This window comes from Calidris pugnax, unplaced genomic scaffold (assembly GCF_001431845.1).
Source record: "Calidris pugnax isolate Ruff unplaced genomic scaffold, ASM143184v1 scaffold180, whole genome shotgun sequence".
In the NCBI taxonomy this organism is placed as follows: Eukaryota; Metazoa; Chordata; class Aves; order Charadriiformes; family Scolopacidae; genus Calidris; species Calidris pugnax.
Window position 1 is genome coordinate 1080895 of NW_015090916.1, and position 17665 is coordinate 1098559.

The 17665-nt window shown below is 62.5% G+C and overlaps 1 protein-coding gene across 1 annotated transcript; it reads right to left on the reverse strand.

Moving 5' to 3' along the window:
* Window positions 1-493: 493 nt before the first annotated feature.
* Window positions 494-17552, reverse strand: PCSK7 (proprotein convertase subtilisin/kexin type 7). Its single transcript, XM_014949631.1, has 16 exons — window positions 17178-17552; window positions 15936-16409; window positions 15393-15527; window positions 14838-15003; window positions 12890-12980; window positions 12104-12158; window positions 10560-10698; window positions 9966-10066; window positions 6899-7066; window positions 5765-5872; window positions 4727-4829; window positions 2693-2849; window positions 2456-2550; window positions 2216-2309; window positions 1832-1949; window positions 494-1671 (listed from the first exon to the last, which is right to left on the reverse strand). The coding sequence occupies exons 2-16, from the start codon at window positions 16395-16397 to the stop codon at window positions 1267-1269; spliced, it is 2397 nt and encodes a 798-aa protein (XP_014805117.1). The 5' UTR covers window positions 16398-16409; window positions 17178-17552; the 3' UTR covers window positions 494-1266.
* Window positions 17553-17665: the final 113 nt, after the last annotated feature.

Here is a 17665-nt window from a genome sequence, read left to right on the forward strand (position 1 = left end):
CCAGCCGGCACCCCCGGGTGCCCCCCGTCGCCCTCCCCGGGACGGCGGGTAGGAAGGGCGCGCGTGTCCCGGCCACCCCGGAGCCACCCCGCAGCCCCGCACCAGCCCCGCGCCGCCACCGCCGCCGACACCCTTGCGAACGGCGAGGAAAGGGAAAAAATTTGGCCTCGGTTTTGTACTTCGTTTTTGTCAAAATTAAAGAGAGGTTATTCATCTCGCGCCGCCTCAGCAGGTTTCCTCCCGTCGGTGCCGGGAAAGGCGAAGACACCCGCCAGGAAAGCTGCTCGGGGCCACCTGGGCCACCTCTGCTCTGTCTTCTAGCTCTGAACCTGTGAGCTGGGGACCTTCCTCCTCGCTCCTTCCAGAGCAGCCCCAGCACCCACGGGTGTCCCCAGGAGCCCCGGGGCCAGGAGGTGCCGGGTGACTCACGTCTCCACGGCCAGAAAGCGCTGGGAGGGCTGAGGAGTGATGGATGGAGGGGGGAGAGAGCAGGGGATTTTCAAGGCTTTATTTGGAAAGCTACACAAAAGGGCTTTGCTGATTAAAAAAAAAAAAAACCAAACCCCAGCTTTAAAAAAATAAACCAAGAACCCAGAGAGACGCGACCAGGCCACCCCCGCAGCCGCTGCCAGAGCAACTCGGCCTCCCCGGCCTCGTCCCTCCTGGCCACCAGTCCTGCTGCCAGAGCTGCTCTGTGCCCCCCAGGGCAGGGCCAGCCCCGTCCTGCCCACCCCAAGAGAGAAAGCCCCGCTGCCTTCTGCCTCCTCCCTCATCTCCCTCGCCTGCCTGCGGGAGAGGAGGAGCCGGCGGGGTGACAGCGCCAGGGACGGGCAAAATGACTCCCCGCTTCTAAACTGGGCTTAACTGGTGGGTACTGGCCCCCTCCCAGCCCAGCGGGGCCGGCAAATGACAGCACTGTGGGGCCCCTGCCACCTTTTCCAGGCTCGCTCTGCAGAAATTAGGGAAAAGTGCCTCTTCCTCAGGCCATGGGGCAGCACCCTGGGACCTCGTCCCACGCATGAGGAGAAGCCCCGAGGGGTGCCAGGGGGCAGGCTCCCTCCGGAACGGGATTAAGGCTTGCTTTGTTTTCCAGAGCCAGGGAAAGGGAAGCTCCCCTTCCGCTGCCACCACTCGTCCTCCCACTTCCCGAGCCGCTTCCAGCACCACCTTCCGCAGGACCCGAGGGACACGGGCCCCGGGGGCTCCGAAGTCTCTGCTGCCCGTGCTCGGGAAGGACGTACCGAGAGGGGGGACACGCAGCCCCCGCTAGCACTGCTGCTGCTCCCCGTCCTCCAACAGCAGCCCCGTTGTCACCTCCTGGCCCAGGTACCCTGCTCCGGACGGGGCTGCCTCCTGGAAGCTCGTGGCTCTGCTGGGAAGTTTGGGATGGCTGGGGGTCCAGGCCCCCTCCTGCCCCTCGTCCTCCCGGGCAGGTGGCGGGTGCTCGCACTCCATCTCGACGTCCTCGATGTCCTTCTCCCGGTAGAGGGGCACCGACTCCATCTCCAGGCCGCTCTCCAGGGCCCTGTGCTTCCCGCCCTGCTGGTACCAGTGGCAGGCGGCGGGGCCGTGGCAGCTCAGGTCCAGCCCCACGTTGTTGCGGGTCAGGCAGACCTCCAGCATGTAGTAGAAAGTCCAGAACACGGCAAAGCAGCCCAGCAGCAGGAGGGTCTGCGGAGGAGGAAACCCCTTAAGAAACAAAGCCCACCCCAGAGCCCTCCTGTTGCCCAGCGGAGAGGGCAGGGCCCCGGGAGGAGCAGGGAGGCAGGTTCCAGCTCCTCCTGTCCCTCCTGCAGAGGACGGGGTGTCCCTGGCCCACAGGTGGACTCACCTTGAGGGTGTTGGCTGTGATGGTGTAGCGCTGCTCCTCGGGGATCTCCAGCCCCGGCGGGCAGGGCAGGGAGAAGTTGCTGCTCAGGTACTGCCCACTCATGGCTTCCTCCAGCAGCCTGGGGGACAGAGGCACCCCGTCAGGGTCCCAAATGCCACCAAAGGGGCCAAAGTGCCTCTGCCACCACCGAGAGTTGCCCTCCTGGGGAAGACCCAGCCACCAGAATCGTTTTCTGCAGCCCACGGCTGCCCTGTGCAGCTGCAGCCTCCCCCTGCCGTGCTCCCCGCAGCAGCACTGCCCCACCATCCTCTCAGAGACCTCCCATGACGTCCCTCAGCCCCCCAGCTCCCATCTCCCCCCCGAGACAGGGCTGTGGTGTCCTACCTCTGCCGGTCCTTCATCTCTGCTGGGGACCAGGAGGAGCCATAGAGGGTCAGCTGCCACTGCTTCAAGGTCCCAGGCCTCAGGCTGTCATCTCCTGGGGAAGGAACAGGTTGGACCGGTGGAGAACTCTCCTACTTGGCCGGGTGGCACCCTTGGCCACTCAGGTGCTGAGCTGGCAGCTCCCCAGGACAGGGCACGGAGCTGCTGCCCCCGCCCTGAGCCCTGGCAGGCAGGACTCACCGATGTCCCTGACCACCAGTCTGTACGTGCCCTGAGCTTCCTCGCCCCAGCACCGCACCGTGGAGAAGGTCCAGTCAGCAAAGCCATTGGGGTCCCTGCCGCAGGGAGAGGAGAAACAAGCCATGAGAGGGCAAGGGAGCCCGAGCCACCAGGCTGGACACGTGCCCTGGCTCTCCTGCTTGGGACCAGCTGGGCTGGGTGTCCTGCCTCCACACCCCTGTCCCCCCCAGCGCTTACGAGTCCATGCTGCGGGCGGTCCCTATCAGGGACATCATGCCGCTGGGGCAGAAGAGCCTGATCTCCAGGTTGCCCCGGCGGGGGTGGGTGATGGTGACGGTGACTGCCACGTGCTCCAGGGTCCTCATGCCGGAGAGCTCCAGGTCGGCGGTGGTGACTGGGAAAGGGAAGGTGGGGTTTGCCAAGGCTGGTGGCTGGGATGGAGTCCCCCCTTCCAGCCAGCCCTTGGGGGCTGCTGTGCCACTTAATGGGACACATCTGTGTCCTCAGAGCATCTGTGTCCCCAGGGTGGCCATACCCCATGCGGGGAAGCTCTGCCAAGCCCCTGCCTGGCAGCAAAGCCATGCTGTGCTTGGTGGCCCAGCTCTGCAAGGAGCTCATTGTCTGCCCCAGCCAAACCATCCATGATCCCCCCTGGCTGGCACAGGGAAAGGTGTCCTGGCAAACTGTCCCCTGGGCACCCCACGTTGTGCTTGAGCTGCTTGACACAGGACAGAAGAAATCAGGTCCTCCCAAAGCAGAGGTGAAGGAGGAACTCAGCCCTGTGTCCCCTCTCTGAGTTCAGCCAGGACCAGGCAGGATGGAGAAGGACAGTGAGAAAGGGGTGAGGAGGAGGGATAAAAGGGAGGAGGGATAAAAGCTGACTCCTGGGCATTTCCAGCACAATCCCAGAGCAGGAAGAAAACACGAACCCACGCTTTCCTCTTCACACCTCCCTCCCCTCTCATCCCCAGCAGCCTCTTGCCTGCAGCCGAGCCCTCATTTCTCAGCCGCTGCCCACGTGGCTCGTGCCACCGCCCTGCGGGCTCCCCGACACCCAGCTCTGCCCCGGTCCTGACTCGGGGCTCGTGGGCCCAGGAGCCCACCCAGAGAGCTTTGGCCACTGCAACAAAATCACGTCTCATCCTTCGCCGAATCCCTCCTGCTCTGGATGGGTGCCAGCTCCTGGCAGCCCCGCTGGCTGCTCCCAACCCGCGGTTAGGCAGGAGCGGGGTTGGGGAAGAGGAGCCTGCTGTTCATCTCAAACCCTTCGCAGCTCCGCAGACGCTCACGGGCCCGGGGCTGCTAATTATAGCAAAGGCAAGCCTGGTGCCCTTCCCAGCGGATTTCAGCCCGTGCCTCGGCCTCCTCGGCAGCCCCGGCAGGTGGGTGCTCCCCAAGAGGAGCACCCCAGGACCAGGCAGCCAGCTGCAGCCCCTCACTGTGGGGAAGGTGTTAGCTCTGAGGCAGCCCGGGGTACCTGGGGGACAGTAATACATTTCCCTGCACATCCTTCCCCAAAGTGCCTCTTCCGAAGCACTGGCAGCCCAGCTTTCAGCTCACAACTCCTTTTAGGGCAGAAGGAACTCCTCGACCCTCAAACCCTTGGGTCTAAGCCCGCTGCTGGCCCGAGGAGGAGGATGTCACCCCTCTGTCCCTCCTTCCAGGGGGACCTCTGCCCTGGGAAACAGGCGCTGCCAGCCCCCAGCACCCCTGCCAGGAGCTGCAGTGGGGCGAGCCAGGGGTGCAGCCCCTTGGGACGGCAGCTCTGGTGGGACAGGGAAGGGGCTGGTGGCCCAGCCTCGCCGCAAGAGGCCAGAGAGCCGGGCCCTGCTGGGGGGCTGGGAAGGGCTGGGGGCCGAGCTCTCCTTCCCACTGGTAGCAGCCCGAGCAGCGCCTTGTTGATGTGGCCAGAGGGTGGCCAAGTCGGGAGCTGGAGCGTTACCTAAAATGGTCAAAGCCCGAGGAGCAGGTCTGGCTGCTGCCCAGCCCGGCCCAGCCCGCTAACGCCTGCCTGGCTCCTCAGAGACATCAATCTGGGATGGAGCTATCGGGGAGGGGACCACATCGTCAGACACGGATCCCATGGGGAAGGGCAGCGGAAAGAGAGAGGAAAAAGCCGGGGCTGCCCAACGCTTAACCCCTTTGTGGCCTCACACAACCCCGGGGGCCATCAGCGCGCCCGGCCGCACCCCGTGCCAGCAGAAACAGGCCGGAGATCCCCGGATTTGGTGCCCACGAGCACGTGTCCCCACGTGGCACACCTGCTCTTACCGTTCCAGGAGACCTCCAGCTCCTGCGGGAGTAAGGGGATGCTCCTGCCCTCCTTCAGCACCGGGCTCACGTAGGAGGCGAGGTAAGGGACGGACTCCCAGATCTGCCAGGGGAAAAGCAAGAGGATTTAGCAGGAGGTTGCACCCTCTCTGCACGTCCACCTCCCAGGCTCCCACCTCCCCCACAAGCTGCTCCTGCCCGTAGCATATCTGATGCTGTGGCCTAGGCTCAGCTTGGGACCAGGCCAAGGGAGTCTCCTGATGCTGGTCCAGGGCTCGCCAGCCCAGGCAGCACGCAGGGGCTGCAGTGAGACCACGGGGCTGGGCAGGGGCACCCACACGGCCAGGAGTGGAAGGAAAGTGACTGCCTGTGGGCCGGAGGGGACAATCAGGGCTCAGGAGCTCTCAGTTTGTCCCCACCACCACCTGAGAGGCTTTGAGCAATTACTTGAAGCCATTATGTTTCAAGCCCAGGAGCAGCGAGGCAGGAAACGTAGCGGAACCCAAAGCCCTACAGGAAGAGTGAGAGAGGGGGGCATTGCTGGCAACCCACAGCCACCTGCCGAGCCCCACAAGTGAGGATCAAGTGCCAAAGAGCCGTGCCCTGGTCTACACATGACTGGAGGCACAGGGAGGAAGAGATGGGGATGACCCTGCTCTGACCAGCCTCGGGGACGCGGAGTGGAGAACGCCCCATTTCCTCGGGGCACGACGCCCTCCCCGGAGCCCGCTGCGCAGGGAGGGAAGGAAGGTGCTGGGGCTGCCCACAGAACTCCCCGCGCCATGAATCAGAGCTGTCGTCCCCCACCAGAGAAGGCTCTTGCCCATGGCTATATATAGTGCTGGGAGAGCAGCAGCTCGGGGGCAGGTTTCAGGCGTTGCCGAAAGCCTCATGACTTCATACCGAAAGCAGCCTTATAGTGAGGGCCGGCCAAAGCGCTGGCCCTGACCGGCAGTGGTGTCACGGCCAACACGGGACCCGCGGCCACCACCGCCTGGGCCTGCTCTTCCTGCCTCCCGGGCTGGGGAGGGCAATTACCTTGGCAGCGTTAACGAGCCTCCAGGCGTTGAGCAAGCCGAAGCCGTGCTGGTGGCTGTGGCTGAAGCCAGCCCGGTTGGTGTCCCACTTGGCGTGACGGTCCTCGTACTGAAAAGGAACACAGGAGACTCTGGTCACCTCGGGGGACGACCGGCAGCCCCGCAAACCGGAGGCCTGAAAGGAAGGAGGCTCAGAAACACCCCGCAGCAGCGAGGAAGCAAACCCTCAGGGCCTTATTAGAAAGAAAACGGTTTGACCTGTGTTTGAAACAAGTCCCAGGACAAACAGGCTCCTCGGAAAGGAAATGGAGCAGCAGGAAAGGGCACAAATGCCTCTGCTCTGAAACATCCCAGCTGCTCCCCGCTGCCCAAGGCCCAGCCCGCGGGATGGCAGAAGCCTTGGGGAGAAGGAACCAAGTCCTTTAAATCAACAAGAGCCGGGCCAGGACAGATCTGGGTCCCATCACTTCTCAGGCCGTAGCACTCTGGCAGGGCTGGCTTGCAGTCCTGGAAAACGCTGCCCTGTGCCAAAGGCAGTACAGCACGGGCTGGACACGGACTCCTGCTCCCCAGAGGGCTGTGAGGGAGACCTGTCCCTACGCCCAGTGGGGCAGCTACAGGCAGTTCCCACTCCCACTTTCCAAAGGAGCTGAGCTGGAGTTGAAGCTGAGCAAAAGGAAGGGCTGCATTCACCACCACGCTCTCTGTGATGTCTGCTTCCAAGAGCCCGACCCTCTGAAAAGCCCAAAGAAAGGCTGGAGGCAGAGCTCCTTGTGTGCCCACTGCTCGAGCCACAGGGTGGCCCTGCAGAGATGGGTGCTGGGCCAGTTGTGCTACAAACACACACACACACACACGCCCCCCGGGGCCGTGTGAGGCACGGTGAGCCCCTGGAAGACGTGTAGGGCTGGCAGATGGAGGCATTCCTGGAGCAAATACCCCATTTATTATCATGACAGAGGAAAATGCCTCAGCCACATTCCTGGGAGGAACAGGGGGCGAGGGGAAAACGCAATCCCTTCGCCGGAGCCAGACACCGGAGAGATTTATAGAGGGGCAGGCAGACATAAACAGGGATGTGCTCAGCTGCACCTCGGCCACCCCAGGAGGGAGGGAGGGAGAGGGGGTCACTCACCTTGGTGGCAGTGAAGACAATGATGTGCTGGACGTCTCTCCAGGTGAGACAGGGCCGCACCTGCAGCATCAGCGCGATCATCCCGGCGGCCAGGGGAGCGGCAGCCGAGGTCCCCGTGTGCCCCTCCGTGCAGCCCGTGCCCTTCTGCAAATCCCAGTCTGTGGTCACCTTCCGAGAAAGAGGAGAGACACCTCCTGTCAGGCCACTGGTTGCCATACTGGGGTGGCTGGGACGGCCACTGAGCGTGCAGTCCCATCCCCGGGCCATGCCCTTGCTCCGCACACTCAGCCTGTGACACAACTGGCAAAAAGCCCTGGGGACACGGGATTGTGTGACCCACCCTCACCATGCAAAGGGCATGAGAAGGGGGGGCTCCGGGGCTCCCCACGGGCACCCCAGCAGCCTGCAGGGTGGTGCACAAGCTGGTGGGTTCCTCAGAGCCCTGTAGTGCTGATCTACTTGCATGTTTCCACCAGCAATGCTCATAATTGCTATTGCTCTACCACAACCCGATGAGGAGGAGAAGATCCCCCCCAGATGATCCCAGTTGGAAAACTGGGAGAGAGAGGGGAGAAAAGATGGAGTCAGCAGCTCTCCTCCCCTGCAGTCTGGGTGCCCCCGGCCAGCCCTCTCCTCCAGCACCCTCAGGGGCTCCCGGTTATTATTTGCTGTGCAAACCTCCTCCAGCACAGGGTGCCCTCAGCCGGGCTGAGGTGACTCAGGGGAGGTGGTCCTGAAGGCCCTGCCTGCACAAACCACATCTAATCCCTCTGTCTCCCAGCCGTCTCCCCTGCACGGGCAGCCTCCCCCCAGCCCCCAGGGAGGAATTTGCAGCACACGAGCTTTCTCTCTCTCTGTGGTTGCTGAGATCAGGCTGGGAGCCGGGAGGGGCAGCCAGAGATCCCGTCATCGTCCCCCAGTCAAGGCCAGAAGAACAACAAGAGCGGGGCAGCAGCAGGGGAGAGGGTCAGGGATTAGCTGCTGAAAAGCCTGGAAACATTTCCCAGACAGTTCCTGGCTGGGAGACAGGGACCCAGCAAAAACCAGTACAAGGTGGAAAAGACAAAAGCACAGCTCCCCAGTGGAGGTACCACCCCGTGCTGGGAGCTGGGACGCAGACAGTCCGGCGTGGGGCTGAGCAGAGCAGCTCGGGCAGCCCAGGGCAAGGGCAGGAAAGTGCCTTTGCTGCTGCTGTTTGTGCAGAGTTTAGCTGAGGAGAAGGAACAGCTCTGAACCACAGATGGGTGCTCAGGCCCACGGCAGGAACAGCAGGCACTGCTCCCCTCGCCCCTGCTCGTAGCCAGCTGGGCTCCAGGGGCTGGACTGGGTCCTGCAAAAAGCCCAGGAACTGGGCCTGAACTAAGCAACTCCAGGGGAAACTCGAGGCAGTTACGGTTTGGGACCTTCCCCACCTGCAGAGGGATCACACGGGACTTTGCAGAGCACCCAGAGCCTCCAAAGAGGCACCGGGAGGTTCCCAAATTATGCCACCCCACTGCAAACTGAACGTGTCTGTCCCCCTGTGCTCCCCACGGGGACGCAGCCCGAGTGCCAGAAGCTGTAGGTGGTGTTGCCTTCTGTGCTTGGCTCCGTAACGTCCTGCCAGCTGTTCGCAGCTTCAGCTGGTGCTGGGACGCTGCACGGCCTCCAAAGAACACCCTGAGCAGCACAAACTTGCAGTAGGAAACTGCCAGAAGCTGTATTAAATTCTTCCCATTAAGGAAACCACACAAAGTTTATAGTCTGGTAAAAAAAACCAACAAAAAACCAACCCAGCAGATTGCTGCTGAGAAGTTAACTCTGCCATCACTGAAGCACGGCTAAAGGGCATTTGGAAGATTTCCCTCCAGAAAAAGGAGTGTGAATGTTTTAATGTGGCACAGGACAGCTCTCCAGGATGGGACATGCCTAGGCTACATGTGGCATCTCATCCTGGCTCCCAAACAGAATACCAGCTCCTGCATCAGCAGCCCATAAAGCCAAAATTCAAAACGAAGGGGCATTCGAGACCTTCAGAGTGCTCCCACCAGCAGCAGGCTTGGGGGAAGCTGGACAGGAACCTGAAGCTCTGTAACTCCCGAGGAAAGTGCAACAGAGCCCACGTTTGGCTGCCGTTCCCTTTTTTCCAACCACCAGGAGTTTCCAAACCAGCTTGGGACAACCAAAGTTATTTCTGAAAGGAAAAACTAGCTCCATTGGGGGTTTTGCTTTCCCTGCCACGTGAGCCCAGCCGTTGCTCAGGCAGATGGGCTGGAGTTATCAGGGACTCCTGCCCCGGCCCGGGACTGCGAGAGGAGCTGTGCTGAGTCCCAACCAGGTGGCTGAGGAGCCCAGGCTCTTCCTGTTTCCCCAGTTTCCCCAGCAGGCAGGGCAGCCTGTTTGACAAGCCTGGATTCAGCTCCTCGCTGGCAGGCACAGAGCCACAGCCACACGTCCCTGCTCGCAGGAACACCCCAGGCACCATCCCTCCTTCCTCAGGGCCCCCCAGGACCCCCAAGCACACGCTGCTGGGGCCCATCTGCCACTGGGACCTCGCTGCCTCATGGGCTTTGTCTGGAGAGAGCCTCTGGGAACTGCCCATCCTGACAGGAGATCCTCCCGATGCCTGCCCAACCCCAAAAAATCAGGCCTGGGGGCCAGTGATGTTTACCCCAAGGTGCCCCAGGATGGCCCGGGCTCTGCAGCCCCCCCAGGACAGGAACAGGTCCCAGCCACAGGGGCTGGTCAGCCCCCCGAGCACACCAGCACCAAGGGAGGGACACGCCGGGTCAGGCCTGGGGCTGGTGAAAACAGGCCCGGCAAAAACTTGGCTCGGGCAAAAAGGACATTTTGTTGACAAGAAGTCATTTTTTGGCAAAAAAAAAAAGAGGAAAAGCTGATAAAAATATTCTGAAAAAGTCAGCTGGGAGAGGCACATGTGCCAGAAGAGAGGAGGAGCTGGGGCCAAGGACTTTAAAGAGCCTGATGCTGCTCCCAGCCCTGCTTCCAGGTGTGGTCAGCAGAGCCCAGGGGAGAAGCCCCGTGCCTGGCGTGGTACTCACAATGCTCCTCATCATTTTGTACTCACAATGCTCCTCATCATCTTGTCCCCGCCGCTGAAGGTCACCGCTAACATGGAGGCACACTCCTCGGCGTAGAACGGCATGGAGCCCGTCTCGTCCACTGCACCTGGGGAGAAGGGAAAGGCACCGACCACGTGGAGCTGAAATCACAGGGTGCTGAGCCCCCGAGGACCCATCCTGCTGTCCTTTGTCATGCTTTCATGATCTAAAAAAGCAGCCATAACAAATAACCTCTCACTGTGCTGAATATTACACACATCTTCTACCTTTCCTGTAGCTTCTCCCCTCAAGAGAACGGGTTAGATGTTTCTTTTCTAACACACGTGATGGGAATGCTGGATTTCAGTCACTCCCTCACCATGGCAGTGCCTGTCACAGCCCCAGCAACGGAGGCCTGAACGCAGGCAGGAATTTCTTTGGCCTCCTCTTGCTTTGTAACTCAAAAGAAAACTTGAGGGCTGAAGGCCAGCACCTCTAGACGCTGCCACATTCATTCCTAGAGGACAGCCACTGATTCCCACTCTCCAGCCAGCTTCCAGCTGGGACAATCTCCTTTTTCCAGGCTGGGAAGGAATAAGAGAGAAGGCAGGGGGTCTCACCTATGGTGACGGTGTAGATGGAGTTGGCGTACCCGTCGTAGTTGCAGTTGTCGTTGTGTTGCCCTCCGTTGCCACTGGCCACCACGAAGATGCTGCCGAAGCCCCTGCGACCCGCTATCACGCCGTGCTGCAGGGCGGCCTGCGGGGAAGGAGCCATCCTGGTCAGGGCACGTCCTCAGGGGTCCCTCCCCCTGCCCGTCCCCTGGCCCTGCCAAATTCTCAGGGTGACAGTGGGGCCAGTCACAGCCCCCCCGGGCCACGTTTCACCCCGAGTCAGGGTCCGTGTCTGTTACAGCCCCGAGCAGACACCGAAACTCCAGAGTGAGCCTGTCACAAAGGCAGCCACGCGGCCAACGTCTGTGATTTTAAGTGGATTTCTGTGTTAGAAATAAAAAGAGGAAAAGGAAAAGCACCCTTCCAGGCAAGCACAGCGCAAGGACTGCCCAGCATCCGAACCCCAGAGGAAACACAGAAGCCTCCCAGCTTCGGAGCTGCCTTTTCTGCAGCATCAAGGCTTTCCTGGCGACAGAGAGGACCCCCGCGTAGGCACTGCCCTTCTGCAAGGCTCCAGCCCCCCCCGAGAAACACAACCACACCAGCCCCACTTGGGAAGTGCATCTCCAGGCCCACTCCTCGCACAGACATGGTTCTTGCCTAGATAAAGGGTATCTGTCTGATGGACAAGCAAGAAAGCTGGAACCCAGCCCTCCTCCTCGGCCCCCCTGCAGCAGGAGAAGGCCCCTACTGCATGGTAAAAGCCCTCCAGATGTTTGCTGGTGCTCTGTGTCCCAGAGCTTGTTACAGCTGTCTCTGCCGCGCGCAGGGAGAGAACAAATTAACCTGCAGAACTGGAAACCCCTCGTCACCGAGAAGCGATAGCTCAGCCGCCAGCGTGGCTGCCAGCAGCACAGTCACTGCTGTCTTGTGGTCAGAAAAGTACACCAAAAGGCTGCCAGGCAAAAGAGAAACGAAGCAGAACCACGTCCCACGAGCAACGCAGCACCAGTTTGGGTGCCCCCCCCTTCAGTGACCCCTCACTGCAACACCTGGGTGGCAGGAGCCAAGCACCTGGGTGCTGTGAGAATGCTTTTACAGCTCCCACTCCTCCACCACCATGTCCCTGCTGAGAGCAAATGCAGCCATCACCCCAGCCCCTCATCCACTCCTAACATTTAAGGCACGCTCCCTGCCTGGAGAACCACCCCCAGCACTAGCAAAGCTCAGTCTCCTGGGTGGAAAGCGTCCCTCAGGTCGTAAAAGTTGTCAGAATAACACCACCGCTTGCGAAAGAGCGTTTTTCCTGCTGGAACCAGCCTCTTCTTGAAAAGCTCATCTAACAGTGCCTGGACGCTGCCCTCCCGCAGCAACGTCACCTCTCCCCACCGCACGGGCACATGCACCACCTCCGCTGGCAGCCCCGGCAGCAAACAGACGTGCGCTGCCCCACAGCACCGTCCCTCCCCGCCCATCCGGGCAGGCAGGAAGCCACAAGCCCCAGAGAGCTAGCCCAGGGGTGGCCCGTGCTGCTGGGGTCGTTTTTTTACCTTTCCCAGTTGATGGGGGCCATCCACGGTCTTCCCATCGTCATCTGGACCCCAGCTGCAACGACAGACACCATGAAGGGACAGCCCCAGGAGCCGCAGGGGCAACTCTTCCTCCCATCACAGCGAGCTACCAGCAGCCACCAGTTACTCCCAGCACCAGGACTGGGATGGGAGGGCGCCGCACTTTCCCATGGGTCAGGTCAGGCCCTGGCAGCTGGGATCTCACCGTCCTGTTTGCACTGTGCCCCTGGGTCAGATTCCAGTGGACAAAATGTTTGATTTTTATTTAACAACCAGCTTCTCACACATTCCAGCCCCCGGCAGGCAGCTCAGCTGGGGCTCCCTGACCACGGCGGGGGGCACGCTGGCCCCTCCGGCGCCGGGGCAGAGCTCGGTGCTGTGCACAGCCCAGCTCTCCAGTAACAGAAACACTGATTGCACTCTTAACACCAGTAACAGAGAGCCCCACCTCACGTGCCCAGCTGCAGACCCCCTCAAGGTTCACCCAGAGTCCCCGAGACAGTCTGACTGTTGGCTACAGGCGGGTCCCCGAGCTCAGGGGGACGGGCAGGGTGGCCCCTCAGTGGGACAGAGTCACCACCTCACTGTCCTGCTCACAGGACCCACAAAAGCAGTAGTGATTTCGGTGCCTCAGGGCCAGCCAGAGCCAGAGGAGGAGAGGAACTGGTGCCAGCACTGGGCCACGAGCTGTGACCGCGTCCCCGGGCAGAGCGGGGCTTGGCTGGGTGTTGGTGTGGCCTGGCTGAGGGTCCCCTCGGGGCTCACCTGCAGCTGTAGATGTCGTTGATCTGATAGTGCTTGTTGAAGGCGATGGCCTCCATGCTGTCGGTGAGGGGCCCGTCCAGCACCCGGATGCCTGCAGGACAGAGGACAAAGGATGTGACCCAAGGAGATCAAAGGAAGCTGTACAAACAATGCAAATAAATCCCTGGGCAGGTTCACAGCGGGGACACTGGCTCTCCCAGCCCCATGGAACCGGATCTCCCTCTGCTCAACGTGGCTTTTCTGCCCAGCGAGTCCTCCAGTCCCACTGCCAGAACCAAACTGGGACGGGGACAGCACAACCACACACCAACTGGGCTCACCTCCGCGTGCCCCTGAGCCCCCCTACCCAGAGCACTGCTCCCTTGGGGGCTTCCTCACGTCCCACCCTCAGTTATCCCACTGCTTCTCAGGGCTAGTCCCTGCCTGGAGCAATCGCTTCCCCTCCCGAGTGGCCAAAGAGCCCGGCAGGGCTTTGGGAAGGACAACACAAGGGCTCCAGGAGCCCCCAGCTGCTGTGCTCAGCCCAGCAGGGCAAGGCCACCGCCCCAACAAGGCCATGAAGGCTGAGCTTTTGGTGACCCAAACCATTAATAATTACCATTTTGCGTCACAGTTTAGGCTGGCAAAGGGTGTTACAAATGGAGCCCAGGCAGGCATCTCAATGAAGCCTATTTATAAACAGCGCAGCCGCCCACCCGTCGCAGCTCCCGCCTCACACCGCACACGCGGCGTTTCCCTGGCGGATCTGAGTCTCCCCCGGGGAGAAGCAGAGCAGTCCAGTGAGGGATGTGCTGGCTCCCCTCATCCCAGCTGGCACCAGCACTTCCACGCTGCCAGGGCAGTGCCCCTGTTCCCCCCCGGCACTCGGGGCTGCCCCGCTGTGCTCCCCCAGCAAGGCCAGGCACAGCCTCGGGAAGCTGACGCCCAAAGAAATGCCAGGTCCCGCCCGAGCAACTCCAGATAAACCCTCCCGATTCCCCACGCTGTGGTTAAACTATGAGCTCATCTTTCCTTCTGTCAGTCAGGCTTTGCTCGCAGCCTCTGCCTGGGGACCATGCTGTGTCACCATAGAATCAGCCAATTCTCTAGGTCGGAAGGGACCTTTAAGATTATCTAGTCCAACCACCAACCCAGCTCTGACAAAACCCATCACTACACCCTATCTCTTAATGCCATCAGGGTGTTTGCTCAGGGAGCACCCCATCGGGGAGAGGCAGGGACAGGCAGAGCCACCCACAGTGTCCTTGGAGGAGTTCCTGGGCCCTCAGCACCCTGCTGGGACCCCATGGCTCACCTGCTCCCTGTGCCACAGCCAGGGAACGTGGCACCATCTGCCGAGTGGGCAGAGAATCATGTCCCAGGCTGTGGCACAGCAGCACCGTCCTCTGCTCTGCCAGGGACACATCCTGCCCAGAGATCTCACCTCCCTCTGAAGGGGTGCAAGAGCTCTGGGGAGAGCTCATTCCCTGGCCTTGCAGAGGAGAAACGCCCGGCTGGACCTCCACACCCTGTCCATCCCCAAGGATGGAGAGCTGAGACCAAGGGCCAGGGGAGCATGGGGAATGGGCAAACTTTGGCTTCCCCACTGCCTGCAGACAGAGCCTGCAGTGCTGCAGCAGAGCGGGCAGGTCGGCGCACGTTCCCCTGGCTCAGGCTGGGCGATACGGACGCGTATCTCCTGAAACATCTGCGGCCACGCAGGTGGGGCGCTGGGAATGCTCTGGAAAAGCTGCCCCAGCACAGCACACACCTCTCCCCCTTGTTCCTCCAGAGAGCAGCTCAGGTTCCTCCCTCTGACAGCCCAACCAGCCCGGGCAAGGCACCGGGTGACTCAGAGCCGCCGTGGCCAAGCCACCCCCCTCCCAACGCCGTGCCCCGGCCCCACGGAGCGAGGTGAGAGAAGCCAGGCATGAGCACAGCACGGCGGGGCGCCGCGGCACGCACGTACCTGCGATGCGGCTCCCGTAGGCAACCCCCACCGTGCAGAAGCTGTTGTTGGGCACGGCAGCGATCTCCCCGGCGCAGCGCGTCCCGTGGTGGTTGCCGTTCTCCTCGTCGGGGTGAGGCATAGGGTCGGGGTCGTTGGAATTCAAGTCGTAGCTGCCTTCTGGGCTCTGAAAACAGACCCGCCGTCAGGAGGCAGGGCTCTGCTCGCCTCTTTGGGGAAAAGCAGGGCTTAAGAGAGCGCTCCGCGGGCTGAAACACAGCCTGGAAGTCACGGGAGCTTAGGGGCTGCCTCCACACAGGGCTGCAGCTCAACACTGCTATCTGCTGCTGCAGGAAAGGGACAGGCAGAGGCAGCCTCTGCAGCTGCTGGGGGGCAGAGGGAGGCCAGCTCTTGTGTCTGAGTGGCCACCTCCCACAGGTAGCACCGAGGCTGGTAACCCCGCAGTTTGGGCATGGAATCTCCCAGGGAAAAATCTGCCATTGGCACTTCCCGCCCGGGTGAGGCTCTGCCGGCAGCTGAGCACTCGCAGGCTCGGGCCACGGGGCCAGCACTCACGTAGTTTGGCTGGATGTCCTTGATGGTGTGCTCCACGCCGTCGTCCACCACCACCACCGTCACGCCGCGCCCCGTCACATTCTGCTCCCACACGCCCGTGACGTTGATGTCCTTCCCGGGGCTCTTGCGGTTGTTCTACGCAGCGGAAAGGGGGGCGAGGGGGGGAGGGAAAGCGGAGGAGCGGGTCAGCCGTGAGGGAAGGAGCCACCAGAGTTTTTGGGGGGGACTGGGAGTGCAGGGAGTCACAGGACAGAGATTTGTTTGATGTGGACAGAGCAGTGGCTGCTCAAGCCACGAAGAGGAGTGCCCAGTGCTGCATCCTGCTTAACTGTACAGCATGTCCCAGCCAAAACCCCTCTGCCCACCCCAGCGCCACTGCTGTGTGGCCAGCTGTGGCCAGTTGTGGCAGCCAGCTCCTCCCATTGCGGTGGCAAGCTCTCAGTGTGCTTCCTCCTTGCTGCAAGGACAGAGAGTGACCATCCTGCCCACCACTGTGGCCACGCAAACAGCCCGAGCCCGACAGGAGCTGGAGAAACCACTCACCAGGTGCCACTGCTGGGGGTACTTGGGGTCGTTAAAGTGCAGGCTGCGCTTGGAGCGCTTCAGGAGCTTCTGTTCCGAGTGCCACCGCACGCTGTCGTGCTGTGCAAACAAAGTGTCCACCGACCTCCTTATTGCTTCGGGCTCGCGTGCCGCGCGGCCGCCGTCGGGCTGGTAAGCGAAGAGGTAATGGCCCTTGAGCTCCCCGACGCGGCCCATGTTCACCAGCCCCGCAGTCTGGGCCAGCTCCTCCGCCCGCTGCTCCAGCTCCTCCTCGGGTGCCTCCAGGCTGACGGCCCAGCTCAGCTGGCCGGGCCGGGGCTCAGCGCGCTCTCCACCGCAGGCCAGTGTGTCCGACAGCGCCGGGGGCAGCCAGGCAGCGCCCAGCCAAAGGCACGTGTGGATACAGAGCGTGGCCTCCATCCCCGCGCTCCATCGCGGCGCCCTCCGCTTCCAATGCGGCATCAGACAGGCGGGCTGCGGGAGGCACAATTATTGCACTGAGTTTTTAGAGTTGGAAGGGATCATAGAGATCATCTAGTCCAACTCCCCTGCTAAAGCAGGACCACCCAGAGCTTGTCAGAGCATGTTGCTCAGGAGCATCCAGGCAGGGCTTGAAAATCTCCAGAGAAGGGGACTCCACACCCTCCCTGGGCAGCCTGTTCCAGGGCTCTGTCACCCTCACTGTGAAGAAGTTCTTCCTCAGAAAACCCAACGGTGAGAACCGCGCTCTTCTGACCTGGAACAGGGCAGCCACGGCCTCACCTGCGGCTCCTAAGGAGCAGCCCCGACACACCTGGGCTCCCTACCAACCCCTCCCCAGCACGGCTTCCAGGGAAACCCCAGCCCAGGCGGCTCAGCCCCGGGCAGGGATCCCTCCTCCCTGCTGACGGGCAGGAGAGGGGCCGCTTCCTCCTCTCCTGGTGGCCGGGCACAGAAGAAGACACCACCAGAAAGGCCACCAGACGCCCACAGGCAGGAGCCAGTTCCCCTTTGGAGCGAGCCCCACTGAACTCCACCCTCACCTGCTCCGTGGCCGGAGGAACCTGCTTTCAGCCGGCACGGGTGGAAACCGGCCCCCAGCCCCGCTGCAGCCCCGCTCCACAGCGCCGTACGGGGCGGGGGGGGGGGAAGCCCCTCTGCTCCGTTCCCCACAGCCCGGCAGCACCCAGGGCTCGCCGTCCCCCGGCAATTTGCCGGCAGCGCCTCCCCCAGCCGCTCTCCCGAGCCCCCGGAACAACTCACCGGCTCCGGTTCACGTTGGACACGGAGAGCTCCCTAAAAGGAAGAGCTTGAACCACCCGTGGCTGCCCTTGGGCTCAAGGGACCGGCACCCCCAGAGAGCGCCTGCACCCGCTGGAGCCTGGGGCAGAGCCAGCGCCCTCCGCTCCCCGGGGAGACCGGGGGACACGGGCACGGCCCGGTGCTGGCCGCCACCCGACTCCCGGGGCCAAAGCTCAGGGACGCCCGGGGCAAGCCGAGCGCCGCCGGGCTGGCCTGCCGCCCCTTCCTCCACCTCCCGGGGGGCGGCCGGACACCCCAGGCTGAGGCCTTCAGCCCCCCCTTGGCTTCACCGGCGGCCCGGTTGGGCTCACCGAGCCCCCGGGGGGCGGGGAGGCGGTGACAACCGGTGACCCCCAGGCGGAGGGGCGGGCGGGGCCCCGCGGGGCTACCGGCTACCCCGGGAGCCCGTCCCGCCCCCTCACAGCCCCGTCCCGCCGCCCCCGGCCCCG

Excerpts from the sequence above, each read along its gene's own strand:
- PCSK7 (XM_014949631.1), bottom strand. The coding sequence starts at position 16,397 with ATGCCGCATTGGAAGCGGAGGGCGCCGCGATGGAGCGCGGGGATGGAG. Across the intron at positions 12,159-12,889 it reads AACGACATCTACAGCTGCAG|CTGGGGTCCAGATGACGATG; the intron begins GTGAGCCCCGAG and ends CTGTCGTTGCAG. Across the intron at positions 7,067-9,965 it reads ACAAGATGATGAGGAGCATT|GTGACCACAGACTGGGATTT; the intron begins GTGAGTACAAAA and ends CTTTCTCGGAAG.